This window comes from Myripristis murdjan, chromosome 10, assembly GCF_902150065.1.
Source record: "Myripristis murdjan chromosome 10, fMyrMur1.1, whole genome shotgun sequence".
Lineage (NCBI taxonomy): Eukaryota > Metazoa > Chordata > Actinopteri > Holocentriformes > Holocentridae > Myripristis > Myripristis murdjan.
In genome coordinates this window covers 21,027,050-21,045,166 of record NC_043989.1, presented here as the reverse complement: position 1 = coordinate 21,045,166, position 18,117 = coordinate 21,027,050, and the positions used below count along the sequence as shown (strand labels likewise).

At 40.0% G+C, this 18,117-nt stretch overlaps 2 protein-coding genes across 6 annotated transcripts in view; one reads left to right on the top strand and one right to left on the bottom strand.

Annotated features, from left to right (window-relative positions):
• Nucleotides 1–7,727, top strand: part of LOC115366495 (hepatocyte cell adhesion molecule-like) — a 40,918-nt gene extending 33,191 nt beyond the window's left edge. For 2 of the 5 annotated variants that reach the window (XM_030061975.1, XM_030061976.1), the window contains exons 5-6: nucleotides 6,958–7,065; nucleotides 7,156–7,727. In XM_030061975.1, coding sequence (XP_029917835.1) covers nucleotides 6,958–7,065; nucleotides 7,156–7,343 — 296 coding nt within the window. In that variant the 3' untranslated portion in view covers nucleotides 7,344–7,727. Of the gene's footprint in view, nucleotides 1–5,629; nucleotides 5,768–6,179; nucleotides 6,441–6,574; nucleotides 6,803–6,957; nucleotides 7,066–7,155 lie in introns of those variants that run through there. The other 3 variants (XM_030061979.1, XM_030061978.1, XM_030061980.1) reach the window with 3 other exon arrangements.
• Nucleotides 7,728–10,785: 3,058 nt separating this feature from the next.
• On the bottom strand, nucleotides 10,786–14,258 carry cdx1a (caudal type homeobox 1a). Its single transcript, XM_030062509.1, has 3 exons — nucleotides 13,892–14,258; nucleotides 11,888–12,036; nucleotides 10,786–10,941 (listed from the first exon to the last, which is right to left on the bottom strand). Exons 1-3 carry the CDS (start codon nucleotides 14,256–14,258, stop codon nucleotides 10,786–10,788), a joined length of 672 nt encoding a protein of 223 aa, XP_029918369.1.
• Between the last annotated feature and the right edge of the window lie 3,859 nt (nucleotides 14,259–18,117).

Below are 18,117 nucleotides of genomic sequence, written 5' to 3'. Positions count from 1 at the left end.
GAATGGTTCTAAACTTTCTTTAAAATAATGATAATAAAATAATAATGATAAATGAATAAATAGTTTTAAAAAAATCCCGCTGCACTTGGTATGGTAAACCTCAATGTTCAGTTGCAGGTCCACTTTTTTTTCTCACTCTACTGTGTGTACTACCACTTCATCACCTGATCCACCTGCATTCTGCCCATGGGCACAGAATTGGCTTTGGAGGATACAAAGGAATTTCACGTTGCCCGTTCACAGCACAGATGTTAGAAATGTCTTAGAACACACATTTCATTAACAACAACAACAACAACAACAACAACAAAAAAACAGATTATTTCAATGTATTCTGGCTAAAACAAGTGTACAGCTTCTTAATGTGGGTGAGGTGCTTGTTTGTAGGCAACATTCAACCAGTTAGATGTTATTTGACAGACCTGAGTTAAGATGTGTTTCTTTCTTGTGCCTGTTGCTGTCCGTATCTTATCATGTCATCTTTACTGCTCATATGTTAACTTCTGTTTGAAAGTGTGAAGTACGTACGACTTCCAGGTTGGTTTACAAGGCTGAGTGAGAGTATATGCTTTCATGCACACAGTCTCATACATCTTGTTATTGGATTTGAGAAACACACCACCCCTTTCCAATTTCTAAATTTTTGTAACTTTTGTGTTTTCCTCTGCCCTTTTCCTTATGTAACTTCACCCTGCCGCTAACTTTGGCCTGATTTGTTTGTGGTTTACTCATGATACAGGTTAATATGATTGGTCTGCTTTGATAGTTAAGGGTTAAAGTTTGACAGACACGGACTACGATTCAGCTGATTCACAGTGCCATAAAAAATGGGTTTATGGTCCATCACAGCTGAATTGCCCTGAAAAAACCCTCTGACATCCTCTTAAGTTGAAGCACAGATGACCTTCAAGTGACACACTCGCCTAAGCAAATACTTGACAACAAACTGCGGGTGTGATTAAGCGTGCAACTCCAGCGATCCACCTCCCTGACAGTGTACTGACACTGAATCAATCCGTCAGTTTCATCCATAAAATTTATACACACCATTTTTTTCACTACTAATTCTACATTCAGTCACTCAGTAATGTAGTTTAGTGTGCACATAATGTGATGTAAATCTGAAGAAATGAGACTATTATACTTGAACGCTGATAGGTTTGATTTAACCCAAAATTAAACATTTATGTTTTCCCATAAAAAGCCAAACATGTGATTGTGTTCTTGTGATCAAGAGTGCCTTGGCATGCAAAGGTATCATTATGAAATCTTGTAGGTGGTGCCAGTGCATATGTCAGATTGCCAACTGTGCCTGATTTCTGATTTACGAAATAATTTAGCTGAAGCATGTTGTTTAGTAATCAAAGACAGGGTTGAAGATCTCATCTGTAAAACTGCTTTTCTGTGTTTTCACTTCCTGCAAACATAATCTATAAAAAAAAGAGAGAGAGAAAAATAAATAAGGTACTGAATGCCATGTTTTCAAATGAATGAAAAACTGTGTAATTATAATTTGGGCATTTCTTTCCTTTTTATTTTGAAAATCATTGTTCCTTCCCTGTCAGTTACCCAAGTCTGTGTTCAAATGCAGTGGTTGTTTGCATGCACCTATTAAGATATAATTTTTTTTTTTTCAGACACATAGTCCATATGACAATTAAAAAATAAAAGCAAAAAAAAGTGATGTTACTAGACCCGAAGCTCTGCCACTAAAAAAAATGCTTGAATACATGAAACTCCGCTATGGGATGCCGGGTTGGGGGAGGGGAGGGGGGTGGTCCTGTGATCCAGATGAGTGAGCACCCACACTGATGACAAACAGGCCATCTGTGCTGTAACACAACATGAGCAGTTGGGACATTTGAATACAGCGTCTTGCACTGTAAAGGGACGGTGATAGTGGTGACGATGGTGGTGAAGTGTTGGGATTATAGTGCTTCCGTTGGGATATTTCATCTCATGTTTCACTGGTGCCATTTTACTCAGTAAATACAAACACTGGATTTCCTTCACAATGTTTTAACCAGCATAACCCCTCCACCCCTACCCCCCCAAAAAAATCATTGCAAGTTTCCCACAGGGAAGTGTGAGAACAGAGTGTGATTGCAACACACCCTCTGGTGGTCATATTGTGAGCTCACAGCTTTTGACCATGCCTACTGTGCTGTATGACAACAAGACACAATTTATGATAGTATTACCATTTATGCTAATTTGGAATAAATACTAAGATTGATTTGTCTTAAGATGAAATTCTGATGTGGGAGTATTTCTGTTATTGTCACTTGATTCCTGCCTAACTATTTTGGCAAACAAGCACGTTAGAAAGTTTCAGCTGTCCATTTCAAATCCTCTTTTGGTATGAAGGAGGAATAGCAATGTTATCAGCTGCTTATTCTTCTCCCACACTCGGTCTATTTCACACACAAAAGCAGCTTGCCATGATGTCTGTGAATAGTGAAGTGAGACTGATACACTTCCTTTTTCTTCTGTCCACCTATAAATAGAGTAATACCGCATGATTTCCCTGGCTACAGATTTCAAAACCTCTAGCTGACAGCAGCGTCTAAAAAACAGAGGACTTGTCTGTGCTGTCAGTGTAAAATGTGCAGGTTGGGCATGGTGTGAAACAGAGGAGTTTATCTGAAAGGGCTGAGTGGCTGAACTGAGGCTGAACACTGAGGACACATGGAGGCTGTGGTTGGACTGTTGATGCTGCTGCTCGGGGTCTCTCATGGTGAGATGGGTTGCTATTTTCCACATAGTGATATTCACTGTTGTACATTGTGTGAGTAAGTTGTTTTACATTGAACATGTAATTACTAATGGTGAGTGAACGCAATAACGAGGCGATTCTGTTGGATCCTGTCAAAGAGTTTGGCTTGAGCGATGTGTGTTGATACTGAAAGAGCGTCTGAGGCTGGAAACGAGCTGTGTGTTATAGACAAATGATATCATTTACTGATCAATTCATTAACAGTCTGGGACGTGAGGAATCACTTCCACAGAAGTAGGACAAACACGGCCTACTACACAACAGCGTATTAAATGATACTTTCAGGACTCAAGCTTTTTGACCTGCACTTTAATTAAATGGAGAACATCAACGATACTCCTGGGATTAACTAATCACTAATCGTAAAAATTATTACAATGAACATAGTTTTAATGATCACATAGTAATGATGAATACATATTATTAATAACATCCTGTAGAGTGACTGGGTGACTATGATCCAGTCTAGCATAAGTTATATAGCACGGTAACATGTCTTAATAAGGTCTACAGCTAGTTTATTAGATGATATTAGAGTATTTTTAACAACAGTAATAATTAACAATAATTTTTGCAATCACTATTGTTGAGCAGTAGCTAAAAAAAAAAGTGGAACTGGTATGAGAGATGATTTACAGTTTGAACAGAAGTATTTAAATCATTGGTTTTGTGGTCACAGTGTAGCTCTGTTTGCCACGGCTTCTAGTCTGCCTGCTGACGCCTGACAGTCAGAGTTACAGCAAATCTATTTTTATCATGCAGTTTGCTATACTCAATGTGTTAACACAGAGCTTATATCTTGAAATGGGCCTTAATATTGCTGCAGGTATTGTAAATAATGGATAGAGATTGTGAGACATATTATATCACAGGTTAGAGCATCAGACGACCTCTGAGCAGCTGGGATGTGAAGGTGTTCACCTTCATCGTGCTATGCCCAGTAAGAACAAACTCGCAGTTAATCCATTAAAAGTCACATAATTACGGAAGCCCTAAAGGGCCATACATAAATATATTTTATTTCCTCCGTTTTCTCGTGATAACGAGATAATTCCTCCGTTTTCTCGTGATAACGAGATAATTTTTCTCCGTTTTCCCGTGATAACGAGATAAATTTCCTCCGTTTTCTCGTGATAACGAGATAATTTTCCTCCGTTTTCTCGTGATAACGAGATAATTCCTCCGTTTTCTCGTGATAACGAGATAATTTTCCTCCGTTTTCCCGTGATAACGAGATAAATTTCCTCCGTTTTCTCGTGATAACGAGATAATTTTCCTCCGTTTTCTCGTGATAACGAGATATTTTCCCTCCGTTTTGAATGAATGAATGAAACGTGATAGGCCTGAGATTTCCATCATACGTGACATGTCATGCTGACTGACGTCTCCTTGGACACATAAAGCAGGGGTCACCAATCACGTGCCATGGAGGGCCGAGAGGCTGCAGGTTTTCATTCCAACCAAGACCTCCACCAGGTGATTTCACTGATCACCTGGAGCTAATCAGTGAAATCACCTGGTAGAGGTCTTGGTTGGAATGAAAACCTGCAGCCTCTCGGCCCTCCATGGCACGTGATTGGTGACCCCTGACATAAAGCATAAAGCTATTTCAGCCTGTGTCAGGCCTTGATTGAACAGATAAGTGATGCAGTGATCAATACTCTCCTGCTCCTCTGACATTGCTACACTGACTGATGTTTCCTGCAATAATTTAATAAGACAATCGCTTTGTTTTCTCGAGATCTCGATTTAATTATCTCGTTATCACGACAAAACGGAGGAAAATTATCTCGTTATCACGAGAAAACGGAGGAAATTTATCTCGTTATCACGAGAAAACGGAGGAAATAAAAATATTTATGTATGGCCCTTTAGGGCTTCCGTACTTTAGGGCTTCCGTACATAATTTATAATTATAATGATATTTTCATCTGGTGTCGGTCTCCTCTGGGCTTGAGACTGGGCTTGTGCCATGAGGCCATCAGGACTTGGGTTGGCTCCAGCCTTAACTATAACCTGCCTGAAAAGCTTACACATTAGCAGAGTCAGTATTACCTAATCAAATTGTTTTCAATGTTCAAGTAATTTTTACTCTCTGTTTTTATCTTTCTATGTGGTAGTGTGTTTGCAATCTTACATTTTTAATTTATTTATGAAATGTAATTTGGCATATAATGTCACTTTTACTTTTTTTTTTTTTTGTCAAAGCACTTTTAATGCCGTTTTAAAAAGTGGTGTACAAATAAAGTTTCATATCATTGGTGATTATTGATTTTTTCTTTTCCTTTCTTTTCATTTCTTCTCCTCGTGGTGATATTAGAAGTGTTACTCCACTGACGGACACACATGTTTTAAGCTGCAGTTATTCTGAGGCATGGAAAAGTGTCATCATTACTTTCTGTATCAGGGGATTATCTGCATTACATCTCCACCAGATCTGATATGCACCGGATGGCACTGAACGGCCAGCGCTATGTTCAAATAATAAAGTTTAGCTTGTGTCTGTTCATATTCAGGGCAAGCTCAGAGTTTTAACACCAAGCACGCAGGTTATATCTTGAAATGGTCCTTAATATTGCTGCTGGTATTATAAATAATGGATAGCGATTGTGAGAAATATTATGTTATGATATTTAATTTCTTTTTCATCGTGTTTTTCAACATTTCCAGGTGTGGAAACCTTCTGTGATGGCACACAGGATGGAGCTCAGTGTTACGCAGCTCTGGGAGGAACCGTGGTTCTCCAACTCATGACTTCAGCATCTGACAGATTTATATACCGATGGGTCAAAAATGGAACATTAGAAATTCTTTATTGGAAAAACAATACGGTTGTGAGGAATACATTAGAAAGCAGATCCTCCTTTACTCCGAGTAATGGAACATTTAGGATAAGCAACATCAGCAGGACTGACGATGCTGAATACACCCTCATGGTCTTTGATTCAGGAACGGAAACAAAACGCCAAAAACTGAAGTTGTCCATTCAAGGTAAACAAATCATTTTAAAAACTGATTTAGAAATTAGTAACAACAATAGCGTTAATAACAATAGGTCTCATATTCCAGTATTTCATAGCCACTTATCAATTTCTGGCACAAAGTAAAAGGCATGCTGTCTAAATTTGGGGCTGATGGGAAAAGTCAATAATATGTCCATAATATAATTATCAATAATATGATGTGTGATCTGTATGTTGGATTATATGTATGTTACCATTGCAAGAAAACGCACACCAAAAACTAATAATTAAAAAAAAAAAAAAAAATACATAGAAGAAATGCTACAAAGACAACATTGTAATGCCAAAAATACAGTTGCATATATGACTGAATCATGTAAGAAATGTACAGTGCAAAGACTGTGTCCATGTGCAAAGTGATGTGAGTGTGTGTCCCTCAGCCCCCGTGTCGTCTCCCCTGCTGGCCTCTGAGTGTCTGTCCCAGGGAGAGTTGAGGGTGTCCTGCTCCTCTGAGGAGGGCGACAGTCCTCAGTACAGCTGGACTCTGGATGGACACACACTGATGGACAGCCAGCTCCTCTCTGCTAATGAGGACAACAAGGAGATCACTCTGAAACCAGGCGTGTCAGGACAGCTCGTCTGCTCTGTCAACAATAATGTCAGCAGTGCCGCTGCAAACAAGATGATATCATGGTGTGCAGGTGAGCCACAATATGAAAAACAGTGACTCTGATGAACAGGACACTGATGATTATAATAACACTGTACAGCTGCCATGTTTAATTAGTCCACACACATACACACACACACACACGGTTGCCATGCTCTCTTACAGGAGTCATTTTCATTGACTGCACCTTAACCAATGGGACACACATATCACAGTGGCTGCTTGAGAACGATACACATGACTGTATTACGACGCCAGCAACAACAACAGCTGAACCCACTGAGATCAGCACTCTGGGTAAGGAGCCTGGCACCGTAGTGTCCTTTAGACCCTCCACTCATGCCTTACCCTCCAATCAAACTCTCACCGACACAGATGGACCATCATTCATTAGTAAGTCTTGATTAATTTTGCTGCATTGTTTTCGTTAATGTCACCCCTCCCCCTCCTTTTTTTCCCCCCGTGTACATCTCCCGGAAACCACAGTGATTTATGGACATAGTAACTTCTCATCTGATGTTTGCCTCTGTCTATTGTTATTTGAACAGGGTACATCCCGATTATAGCTGGATGCTTGGCTGCGATGGTGGTTGTGCTGCTGGTTGTGTTGGGAGTCTATTACACTCAGATAAAAAAGAAGAAAAAGCAAATTCCAGGTCCGGAACAAAACATATCATTTAACTTGTGTTACGTTCACAAATGATGTATTCGGCTCCTGGATTGATCTCCCTCCCTCCTGCCCACAGTCACAGAAGATGAGCAGGATGTGACCTACGCTGACGTCAGGGTCGTGCAGCGTCAAGTGAGACAGCGAGTGGAAAAGGACAACGTGGAGGTGGAGTACGGCCAGATCAAGGTGTCAGGGGGACGCAGGCCGAATGTTCAACCGGCTGAGGATGACTGTGTGTACGCCAAGGTCTGTGTACGCCGGTGATGATGAGCTGCACTGCTCACCGCTTACAGAGGCTGGTTGGAGCATCAGACGACCTCTGAGCTGCTGGGACGTGAAGGTGTTCATCTTCATCGTGCTATGCCCAGTAAGAACAAGCTCGCAGTTAATCCATTAAAAGTCACAGAATTTATTATTATAATGATATTTTCATCTGGTGTCGGTCTCTTCTGGGCTTGAGACTGGGCATCAGGACTTTGGTTGGCTCCAGCCTTAACTATAACCTGCCTGAAAAGCTTGCACAAGCAGAGTCAGTATTACCTAATCAAATTGTTTTCAATGTTCAAGTAATTTTTACTCTCTGTTTCTATCTTTCTATGTTGTAGTGCCTTTGTAATCTTATATTTTTAATTTATTCATGAAATGTAATTTGGCATATAATGTCACTTTTACTTGTTTGTCAAAGCACTTTGTAAGCTGTTTTAAAAAAGTGGTGTACAAATAAAGTTTCATATTATTGGTGATTATTTATTTTTTCTTTTCCTGTCTTTTCTTTTCTTCTCCCCGTGGTGATATTAGAAGTGTTACTCCTCTGACGGACACACGTTTTAAGCTGCAGTTATTCTGAGGCGTGGAAAACTGTCATCGTTACTTTCTGAATCAGGGGATTATCTACGTTTACAGATCTGATATGCACCGGATGGCACTGAACGGCCGGCGCTATGTTCAAATAATAAAGTTTAGCTTGTGTCTGAGTTTTAACACCAAAGTGTCAATACATGTTCATTAGCAATACAAGTGTGCAGCTTATTTGAAATTGTATGCCAAGTATAGATCTTCTTGCCAACGAGTGGCATCTGCTCAGTGATAAGAACTGTTGTGCAAAAGACCTGTCGTGTTGTCAGCGCAGAGTAAGCATGAATTTGTTTGCACGATGCAAGCACTTCTGTTTTTCCTTCACCACGTAGCATGCCTCATTCTTGATGACATGTCTCTTTGTAGTGATGCAAAATTTAAGTAGCCTGTGTTGTTTTCCTGTGTAGGCTACTCATACATTAAATGCAGCTATAGTATAGTAGTATAGTAGGAAACTATCACAAATAAGAAAATACTGTGGGTGTATCTTTTTTTTTTTTTTAATGTGGTGACAAGTATTCAAATCCCTCATATGTGCTGTGGCTCTGATGAGGAAAGAGAAAGAGCTTTGATGAAGTTTGATTTTAAGTTTCCTGGGGTAAGACTTTGACCATTTGATTGTATCAAAGCAGTTTTTTACACAGCACATTTTTCTTTCAGCACCATTTTGTATGATCTCTCTCTTTTTTTTCTTTTTTTTTTTTTTTTTTAGCTCTCCCCTCTGTGCTTCTTTTCTCTTCATGTGGCCTCTAGTTCAGAATGGAACCGATGAAGCAGATAAATTTGGGTACATTTGAAACCACAAGGATGTAGCAGTTACATCCTGGAGATATGAATAGATTTCAAGACCATAATACAGCCCATGGCTATCTGCTCTAATGGGATGAAAGAGCTAAAATGGATTTTAATTTTAATCTAGTTTTAAAACAATTCTTTGTGCATGTTCAAAAAGCATCATCTGCAGTTTAAGTGACTTATTGTGCCTAAATTTGACCTGAGGTGGCACTTGTAATGTGTGTAAGCAAAGATACAGGTTACTATGACTGGTGTGGTTACACAGTTTGGGGTTAAAGGTTGACTTCCACTACCATTCAACTGATTCACAGTGCCATAAAAACAATGTTTATGGTCCATCATAGCTGAACTGTCCTTAAACAACCACCTGAGATCCTTGTTTAGCTGAACTCTCTTGTTGAAACATAGATGAACTTCAGGTGACATACTCTGACACGCTCTCCTCAGCAAATAATTGACAACAAAGGGCAGGTACAATAAAGCCTTTGGCATTGCATCAATCAGTCAGTGTTATCAGTGTTTCAAAACCAAAATTAATACACACCAAACTGTTGCGTATTCTCTCTGCATTCAGTCTTTCTATAACATAGTTTCATATGTTGCACATCTGCAGACCAGTATTTCTTTATTTGACAGGTTCTACTGAGTCATCATGAAACATTTATGTTTTCCTCATAAAAAGTCAAACAGTTGATTTGATCACGAGTGCCTTGCCGTGCTAAGGTTGAATCAAATCCTGTGTCTGGTGCCAACGCGGATGCCATAATGCCAGCTCTGCCACTTTCTTAGTAATGAAGATCTTTGATGACAAGAGGGATTTTGTTGAATAATTCAAGTAATTAATCGATTTCCCTGCCTTTGATGATCTACGTCTGTTATTGATCCTATAACATTATTGATACTCTCTTTTTTTTAAAAGAGAAGAGGCTTTTTGTATTAATAGAACCATGCAGCACTGGCCAAAATCCATGTTAATGTTAACAGAGGTAATCTCTAACACACAAATCAATGAGGGGAGGGCATGACTCGGAGATGGTGATAGTCCCACACAATTCCTTTTGTGTAATATGGAGACTATAGCCAGCACCAATTTTATAATAACTTCAAAGTATCAATCACATTGTTCAAACTCTGTGCTGAACCAGATGAGGTCGTGACAGAAATGGGCAGCCGATGAAGCCACAACAGCACAGGAAAAAACAGCCTGCTCTGAAATGAGGAACTTCTTTCATCGCTGGTTTACTGTAGATTGCATAAATACAGAGGTTGCAAGACACTGTGGTGAAAATGGTTTATTCTGAAGATACAAGAGTTTTTTTTTTTTTTTTTTTTCTTTAAGTTGAGACTAGTCTGGTATATATTTACATTGCTGAAATGTACCACTTCCCATTCCACTTCTTTCGTGTGATCGATAACCAGGATAGCAAGGAAGTCAGTTCTTTGCACAGTATTTGGTGTTTTAACACTTCATAAAAGTAGAATTACATGTGCCAAAAAAGAGAGCGGCTACAGAGGCTGGGAATCATTCTCACTTACAATGTTCTCCCGAAGCTGAAATGTCAGCTTATAGTCATGCGGTCACGTCAGCACCACCGTAAGTCATACGGTTACGCATTCTGTGGCCGTTTATGACGTGGGAAAAACACGCCTCCGATCTAAACTTCTGATATTGTTCCGCAGTAATTTTGCTCGCAGCTCTCAGCCGTCATCACACCGTTCTAATGTATGAAAACAAACAAACAAAAAAAAAACAAAACAAAAGATGAGAAATACAATGCGTGATTGTGTAATGAAGTTCTTCTCAACTTCCCTGTTTAGTGATTTATGCTCTTCATGCTAAAATGACTATATGTTCCTGGTAGCAATCCATGCACATTAACGCATTACTACTCTGTGATTGGCAAATGGCTATTAGAGAGGAGAAGTGCAACAGAAATGTCGTGCCCGGAAGCGCATCATCATGCCATGTCAATCATTGTTCATTTACACATGACAGTATAAACAGTATGTACATGTGCTTGTTCCCATGCTATGTTCAGTCTTTGATAAGATCATTTTAGTACTCCTCTGATATTGCATTGGACAAAATGTTGCTGCTGGGGCTGCTTGTCACAGGCGTGGGAGTCGTCGTAGAGGCCTGCTGAGAGAGCTGCAGCTTCTTCCGGTTTAACTTCCTCTCTTTGGCTCGCCTGTTCTGGAACCATATCTTCACCTGCATCACAGACCAACACAGCATGATGTCAACACCTTCAACACATCTGTAACAAAAACCATTTTTATGTGGTGTGTTGACAACCCGCACTAGATGTTTTTCGGCATTCAGCTGCTGGTGTTAAGTGTAGACTGTAAGTGCAACAGAAATAGCGATGCAAGAGCGTAAGAGCGTTTCAGTCGGGGAAAAGTGAGAACGTCGCCCATTTACAGAAAATGCCACATGTCCTGGGGCTGCGTTGCATTCTGGTCTATTGAAGTTTTGCTATTTTTGCCTCTTCTACAATGTATTTATGTGTTTGGTGGATATCAGTGCAAACTACTGAGTGCAGAAAGAAGCCCTTGTTCTTTGATTCTGAGGATTTTTTTAGATAGCTGAGAATGTTTTGTTTTTTGCTATTCAACTCCAAATGAGTTAATCTAAAAAAAAAAAAAAAAAAATCCCACACACTGTCCCCTCTTGCAGGAAGTGCTACTCACAATGCAAAACATTTAGTCATCCGACCTTTGGGGGTAGCTGAATTGCTTAATCAGGGACACCTCATGAAGGCTGAATGTCTAAAAATATATATATGAAATGACATATAATTTCCTGAAAGGGAGGATACCTTTTTTTCATTCCTTGATCAACCCATGATTATCCCATGAAACAAGACAGATGTGCAAAAGCCTTTTTCTAGTAATTCAAACACTATCATATCCCATTGCACACCATGTATATTTACCTGTTAAAACCACAGAAACTTTAAAAAAAATACACTGCCAAACAAAAGTGAAGTCAAGATACACCCTCGGTAACTATTTTTAATAGTATTTAAAGGTGTTTTAGGTGTTTTTCCCTTGAATTCTCCCCTGACATTCATTTATCTGCGTCTCTCCTGTTATTGTGCTTCTTACTTCCACTCCACCTCATGTTTCTGCCTGTAACTCCTATGCGCCCGTCTCACCTGTCTCTCTGAGAGGCTCAGTGCCAGGGACAGCTCGGCCTTCCTCCTGATGGTGATGTAGCGGCTGTACTGAAACTCCTTCTCCAGCTCCAGGCGCTGGTGGTCAGAGTACACCACCCTGTACTTGTCTTTAGTGCGAGTCTTCCCTCCTGGATCACACACAACAACAAGGCTGAATGAGTGAAGGAATGGATACGGGCTTAACTGATTGATTGATTGACCGAGTGGGTGGGTGAGTTATTCATTGTATGTTTGTTGGGCCTTCATTCCACAATAGTAACTAATCTAGAAAAATTATTGTTTCAGTGAGTCATGTTCAGTGGCCTAAAGGCTGCTAAATAGAAAACGTCTGGTGCCACGCTCAAGTTCAGGCGCCACTTAAGTTGCCATCAACGCTATTAATCATGTTAACCATAACTAATGCAAAGACTCCCTGCAGCATTGCAACAGCGCTTCTCCTTATCACTTCGAGTGGTGTTTACATAGGTGTTTACACAGGCAGCTATTCATTGACACACATGTAGTCGCACACACACACACACACGTTGGAAAAGAAGGAGGGGAGAATAAATATTATCGATCTTTCGGGAAAAGTCTTGGCTACCCCGTGTGACCGCATTGATTAAGGCGGGATACACGTACACACACATCAGTGAGACCTGTGGAATCTCTTGCAGTGGAAATTTGGTTTGTGTCATCCAGACTTCCTGTACTGTCAGCGTTATCTGGCATGCTTGTCACCCTTCAGCATCCACCCAGTGGACAGAGGGGGTGGGGAGCGACGCTCTGCAGACTCCATGGCCTCCACTGTTAGCTTTGCGTTGACATTTTACACCGTGCTGGCAGGCAGGGATGGTGAAAGGCCCACCGCTTGATGGATGTATGCATGTGTGGTCTGCCTTGCTTTGTGTCATATGTTGAAATTGTTCCTGAAAGTGTCTAGGAAAATGTGTTTTATCTTCTCCGCCATCAGTGCACCCAATCAAGAGCTGCGTCATGTGACTGATTGAGCAAGTTGAGCTACTCTTTTCCTGAATTGGTCATGTTTGAAAAGTGCATCAACTAACAAAAAAGTTTTCAAAGACAGCGACAGAATTAGTGTCAGTGGTGGAAAATAAACTTTAAGTTGATTCTCAAATATAAGTATTGTAACTGCTGATTTTACTTAAATAGAGGTGGGAATGCGACTGTAAAAATCCCAAAAGTAAAAGTAAAAGTAGCTTGTTTAAAATGTACTCAGTGTAAAGGCCTCTGATTTACTTTTGCAATTCTAAAAAGACCGGAGCATAAAATTCAAACTCATTTCTTTCCATGGTGAATTTGAAAATGAAAAATGAATGAAAGTGCAAGAAAGTAAAGCCAGATTCCTCTTCTCATCTCTGGTGACTGACCATCACTGTGGTTTTACAGCGCTCCAGTTTCTGATCCTTATAGACATCCGGAAAAAAATGCATTGTAGCCTATAATGGATGTAATTTTACAATGTAACCAAGAAAACATACTTCTGCAAAAATGCACAAGGAAAAGTAAAATTACCGACTTAAAAAGAAATCCAAAAAGCACAAGTTCACAAGAAAGCAGCTCAGTTTCAGTAACATGAGTAAATGAATTTAGTCACCACCGCCTGGTTATTGTTATAAATTACACCTGCTCTGCTAATCCATTAGGATTTAGACAATCTCATGTTACATGGTGTTGATTTGTAATCAGATACATGGTGTGTTTGAATTGTATTTACAGAGATTAGACCTACAAGTCCACCAAAAACGGCTCAGTAAGTCTTATCAGCTGTTCAAACAACTTCAGATAAACCATGTAAAAGTTATTTTCATGCCAAAGGAATTAGGAACTTGCCACAATGTAGTGTAATGTCCTATGCTGTGATCATGTAAAGTGCATTGTATACAGGGTTACTACACACACAGTGTTGTTTGTGCGCATTGTGTGTGTGTGTGTGTGTGTGTGTGTAGTTGGTTTGTGTGTTATCTGAAGCCTCACCTGAACCTGACGGGCACACACTGTGTCTGGCCCAGTCCAGTGATTTCCCCCTGGAGGAGCTGGGTGACTCCTGCCCCGGGGGGAAACTGTACGGGGTGAAAGACCCCCCTCCTGCGGTGGGCATGCCGGTTAAGTCAGGGGAAGTGACGCCGGCCTGTCCGGTGCACGGACTTGACCCCGTGAAGCCGTAACCGTATGCCAGCTCCTCCGCTGCGTAAGCCGGGTTCCACACACCTGTCGAGGGGTTCGTGTGGAGCGGGTCGCCCACTCCCGGAACATGATGATAACCGGTGAAATCTGCATATGGCGGCGGAATGCTGTTCAGTGACAATGTCTGAGCCGGGTGTCTCGCCGGGTGGGAGTTGGAGTACATATCCTCGTCCTAAAGGCACAGGGCAACTCTCAGGTGAGTCAAAAATCCAGGCGCATATTACAGTTTTATTCCCAGCTGGCTCCGTTTCCACCTCAGTCCAGGTAGTTATGGTAAGATTACCTGTGGAGTCAGGCTACACACCTTTATAGATTTACGGCTCAGGAGTTCAAAAGTACCATCATGACGTCAAGTTTTACCTGAGACCCACCTGGCTGCCCTTGGCGACGGGAGTTCTCTAACCCTAATTAACCTATGGCCACTGTGATAAGGGCACCGGGGTTTGCGCGTGTACGTGCATGCAGGTGAGTGCCAAGCCTGCATTTTGGACTGTGCATAGGCCTGTGTGTGTGTGTGTGTGTGTGTGTGTGTGTGTTGTGACTGTCCTGGCAAATAAAAAAAAAAGTGGGAATAGTCCTCGCTTCCTAGTCTTGTCCTCATTTTTTTTTTTTTTTTTTTTTTTTTTTTTTTTGCTGTTTTGGAAATTGTGAAATGTGCTTAAAGGTGCATTACGCAAAATTACGTGTAGTGCGTCTTTATGACAGCTGGATAAAGTTACACCCTTGCTTCTTTTAGCTAAAATCACTGGATGCTTTTGGTTTGGGAGCAAAATCCACAAGTTATTTTCGGTAAAGTAATTTCTTTCTTTGGAAATGAAATGATTTTATCATTTGTTTCTGGGCCCCCAGGCCCCCAATATAAACAAGCTAAATTACACTTTAAACACATAAACACAGCTGTTATGCCACCTATTATTATATACAGGTTGCTATAAACTGACATCAAAGGTGGTAAAAAGTGTCATTAGGTTTTCTTTTACTCCGCCTCTGCCTATAATGGCCACATGAGGGCAGCAAATATCCAACTCCTGGTTTTTGGTGTACTCGGCTGCAGTCCCTGAGAAACTAACAGGCTGCTATACACACACAGGATTTTCATGTTTCCAAACATCTGTGTGGTAAATTTGAGTAAAGTTTACTTTCAGTCCCAACTGCAGGTGGCTTAAGCCTCTTTCCAAGTTTAATATTGATGCACTTCTATAACCCACTGAAATTATCATTAGGCTGTTCTACTAATCAGACTTATACTCTTACCAAATATAGACCCCCCTTCTTGTGCTCCATATGCAAACAGGAAATGCATGCATCCATAAAAGATTCATGTCAATATCTTAGTGAAACTATCCATTAGCAACAATCAGTTGCTAGCATGAAGCAACTCAATAGGCTGCTAATGGAGGTGAAACTGTGCACCATAACAAATGCATCACACAAGCATCAAGAGCAACTAGTAATAGATCGAAGTGGGCGCACCAAGTGATATGAATTAGACTAAACAACACATTAGTGTAGTTTTAGCACTTTTATGTAAGAACATGTGTTGTAGATTGAGTTTTACACACACACTTAAACCTCACACCAAAAAAGGCCTTCAATCACTCAAACCCCAGAGAGCTTGAAATAGAGTCATATAGGTTAAGTTTAAGGCAATGTGTACCCACTGTGTGCCAAAAAAGCAAAATCAGGCTGTTTTTAGACAGCCATAACTCTCCTAATATTTATGTAAATCGGGGGTTGCCATAGATACCGAGCCATATATAGAGAATCTACATAAACAGTGTAGCATAAACAGCAACTCCATACGTTTCCTTGCAGTTGTCAAGGCATCCATTTGCATCTAAGGGGAACTAATAAGAGGCTTGCATCCTCTGTCAGCCACTTCTAAGAACTCACATGTGTCAGAAAGTGTGTAATGAGCTGCTGCTGCAGCCCAAACAAACCCAGAGCTTTTATCCTTGACAGCCACGCTGCCTCTAAAGAGATGTTGCAGCATGAGGCCCGCACATCGCTCCACTAGAACCAAATGCTTAGAGTCTCTGTGTTAGCAAAGGTCCTGCTGCAGTATTTTGATTTTCATCATCAAGTTGGTTCAGCGTTCTGTGGCTGAAGACTGGATACTTCATTACAAGCTAAATAAATACTCAGCTCAGTATAGCAGTTACTCATGGCTTCAAACTGATCCACCCTGTTTGTCAGGCTGGGTATTTTCCTTGTTTCCTGTTGATTTATTTGAACATAATGTATGAGAAATACTTGTCTACCATATTTAAAGACTGGGTTAAAGATAGGTTTAGACCAATTTAACAGTTTACAGATATATATATATGGGCTAATATCTGCTGTTTTATGATGATGAGATATCGCCGTGTCCATGTCTTTCCTCCCTTATGTAGTATGTTCTCCTGATTGTTTCAAAAAGACTTTCAATACTCTGTCAGTATCTCTCATCTTTTTTATTTTGCTTTTGTAATAACCTCTTTAATTATTTTATTTATTCAACCATTTTATTCAAAACAAAATGTACTCTAATATATTTTTTCTTGTAGATTTTTTTGCATAGTAATTTTCTTATTTAAAGATATTGAATATTGGATCAAAATACTGGCAACTGGCATCTTCAGTTAAAAGTATGAAAAGAATCAGTGCCAGCCTTAAAAAATGATATCAGCCTAACCCCAGTTAAGAATCACCTAACTGATGATGGAGCACCATACAAATTTTGATTTAAAGTCCCCCTCCAGTATTTATTATGCACCTAAAAATAATTTCTGTTCATCAATATTACATATTTAGAAGATTTCTCTATGAAAAAACATCCCTTAGTGCCTTCAATGAAACTCTAAACCTTGCCCTCATGAAAATGCATAGATCTATGAATATGCGAATAGTCCCAATCTGGAAGCTGTGAGTTACAGCTATACTGAGTCAGTATTTATTTAGCTTGTAATGAAGTATCATGACACCGCTGAACCAACTTGCTGATCAAAATCAAAATACTGGCACACCAGCTTGTAACCAGAGCTCTGACACATGTGAAAACTGTGTGGTATTCCATATCTGAACATGAAAAAAAGTTTGTTTTTTTTTCTCTTTTTTTTTCTCTTTTTTCTCTTTTCTCTTAGTAACAGTATACTGTTAATGGGATGCAGCAAGTTTTTTTTTTTTTTTTTTGAAGACAAAAGACTACCAGCAGCTCAGACGTCCAGCACGGGCACCGCAAAGCTGGTACTAATAATCTGCAGAGCATCACCAAGTCAGTTGGGATTGGCTGTCTCATTCGTGACGTACGTGGGGGTACGTCTAACTCTCAGCTTTAGTGACAAACTTTGCACAGATACAAGTCAGTATAGTCAAGGTCAGACATTTTAGGGGACATAAACACAACAAAAGCACATTTTAACTCTAAAATGAGGGGGACTTGAAATAATGCACACAGTACCTTGACGGCTACGTCTAAAGTTGTCAATGATATTGTCTATGCTTTAGATAATAAGATGGTCTGTGCTGCCCTGTTTGTTGATCTGTCCAAGGCATTCGACACAGTTTACCACTCGTTACTCTTAAGGTGTTTTGAAACCACTGGTTTTGATAAGAAATCCCTTTGTTGGTTCAATAACTATCTATCGGACAGATTTCAAGCAGTGCTAGCCAATGGTTATCAATCGAAATTTTTAGGCATATCGAAAGGGGTTCCTCAAGGATCCATTTTAGGTTCCATTTTATTTACGCTTTATATTAATGGTCTGAGTGCTGGCATATCAAATAGTACCATTCATCTCTATGTCGATGACACAATCATCTATTCAGTTGCCCCTTCTGCTGATCTAGCTCTTACACATCTACAGGCTGATTTTCATATTATAGAGCGAGCTCTAATTGATCTTAAATTATTGCTTAACCCCAAAAAGACAAAATTCATGTTATTTACTAGATTGTTATCTCCTTTACCATTAAATAGTGCCATCTTAACAGTAAACGGAACTCCTATTGAAAGAGTTTCCAGTTACATATACCTGGGCATT

Bases quoted from the DNA above. Each gene is read 5' to 3' on its own strand.
- cdx1a (XM_030062509.1), bottom strand. From the start codon at position 14,258: ATGTACTCCAACTCCCACCCGGCGAGACACCCGGCTCAGACATTGTCA. The intron at 12,037-13,891 runs GTTCAGGTGAGG...TGTGTGATCCAG, and splicing joins ACACAGTGTGTGCCCGTCAG to GAGGGAAGACTCGCACTAAA. The intron at 10,942-11,887 runs GTGAGACGGGCG...TCTGTGATGCAG, and splicing joins TGAGCCTCTCAGAGAGACAG to GTGAAGATATGGTTCCAGAA.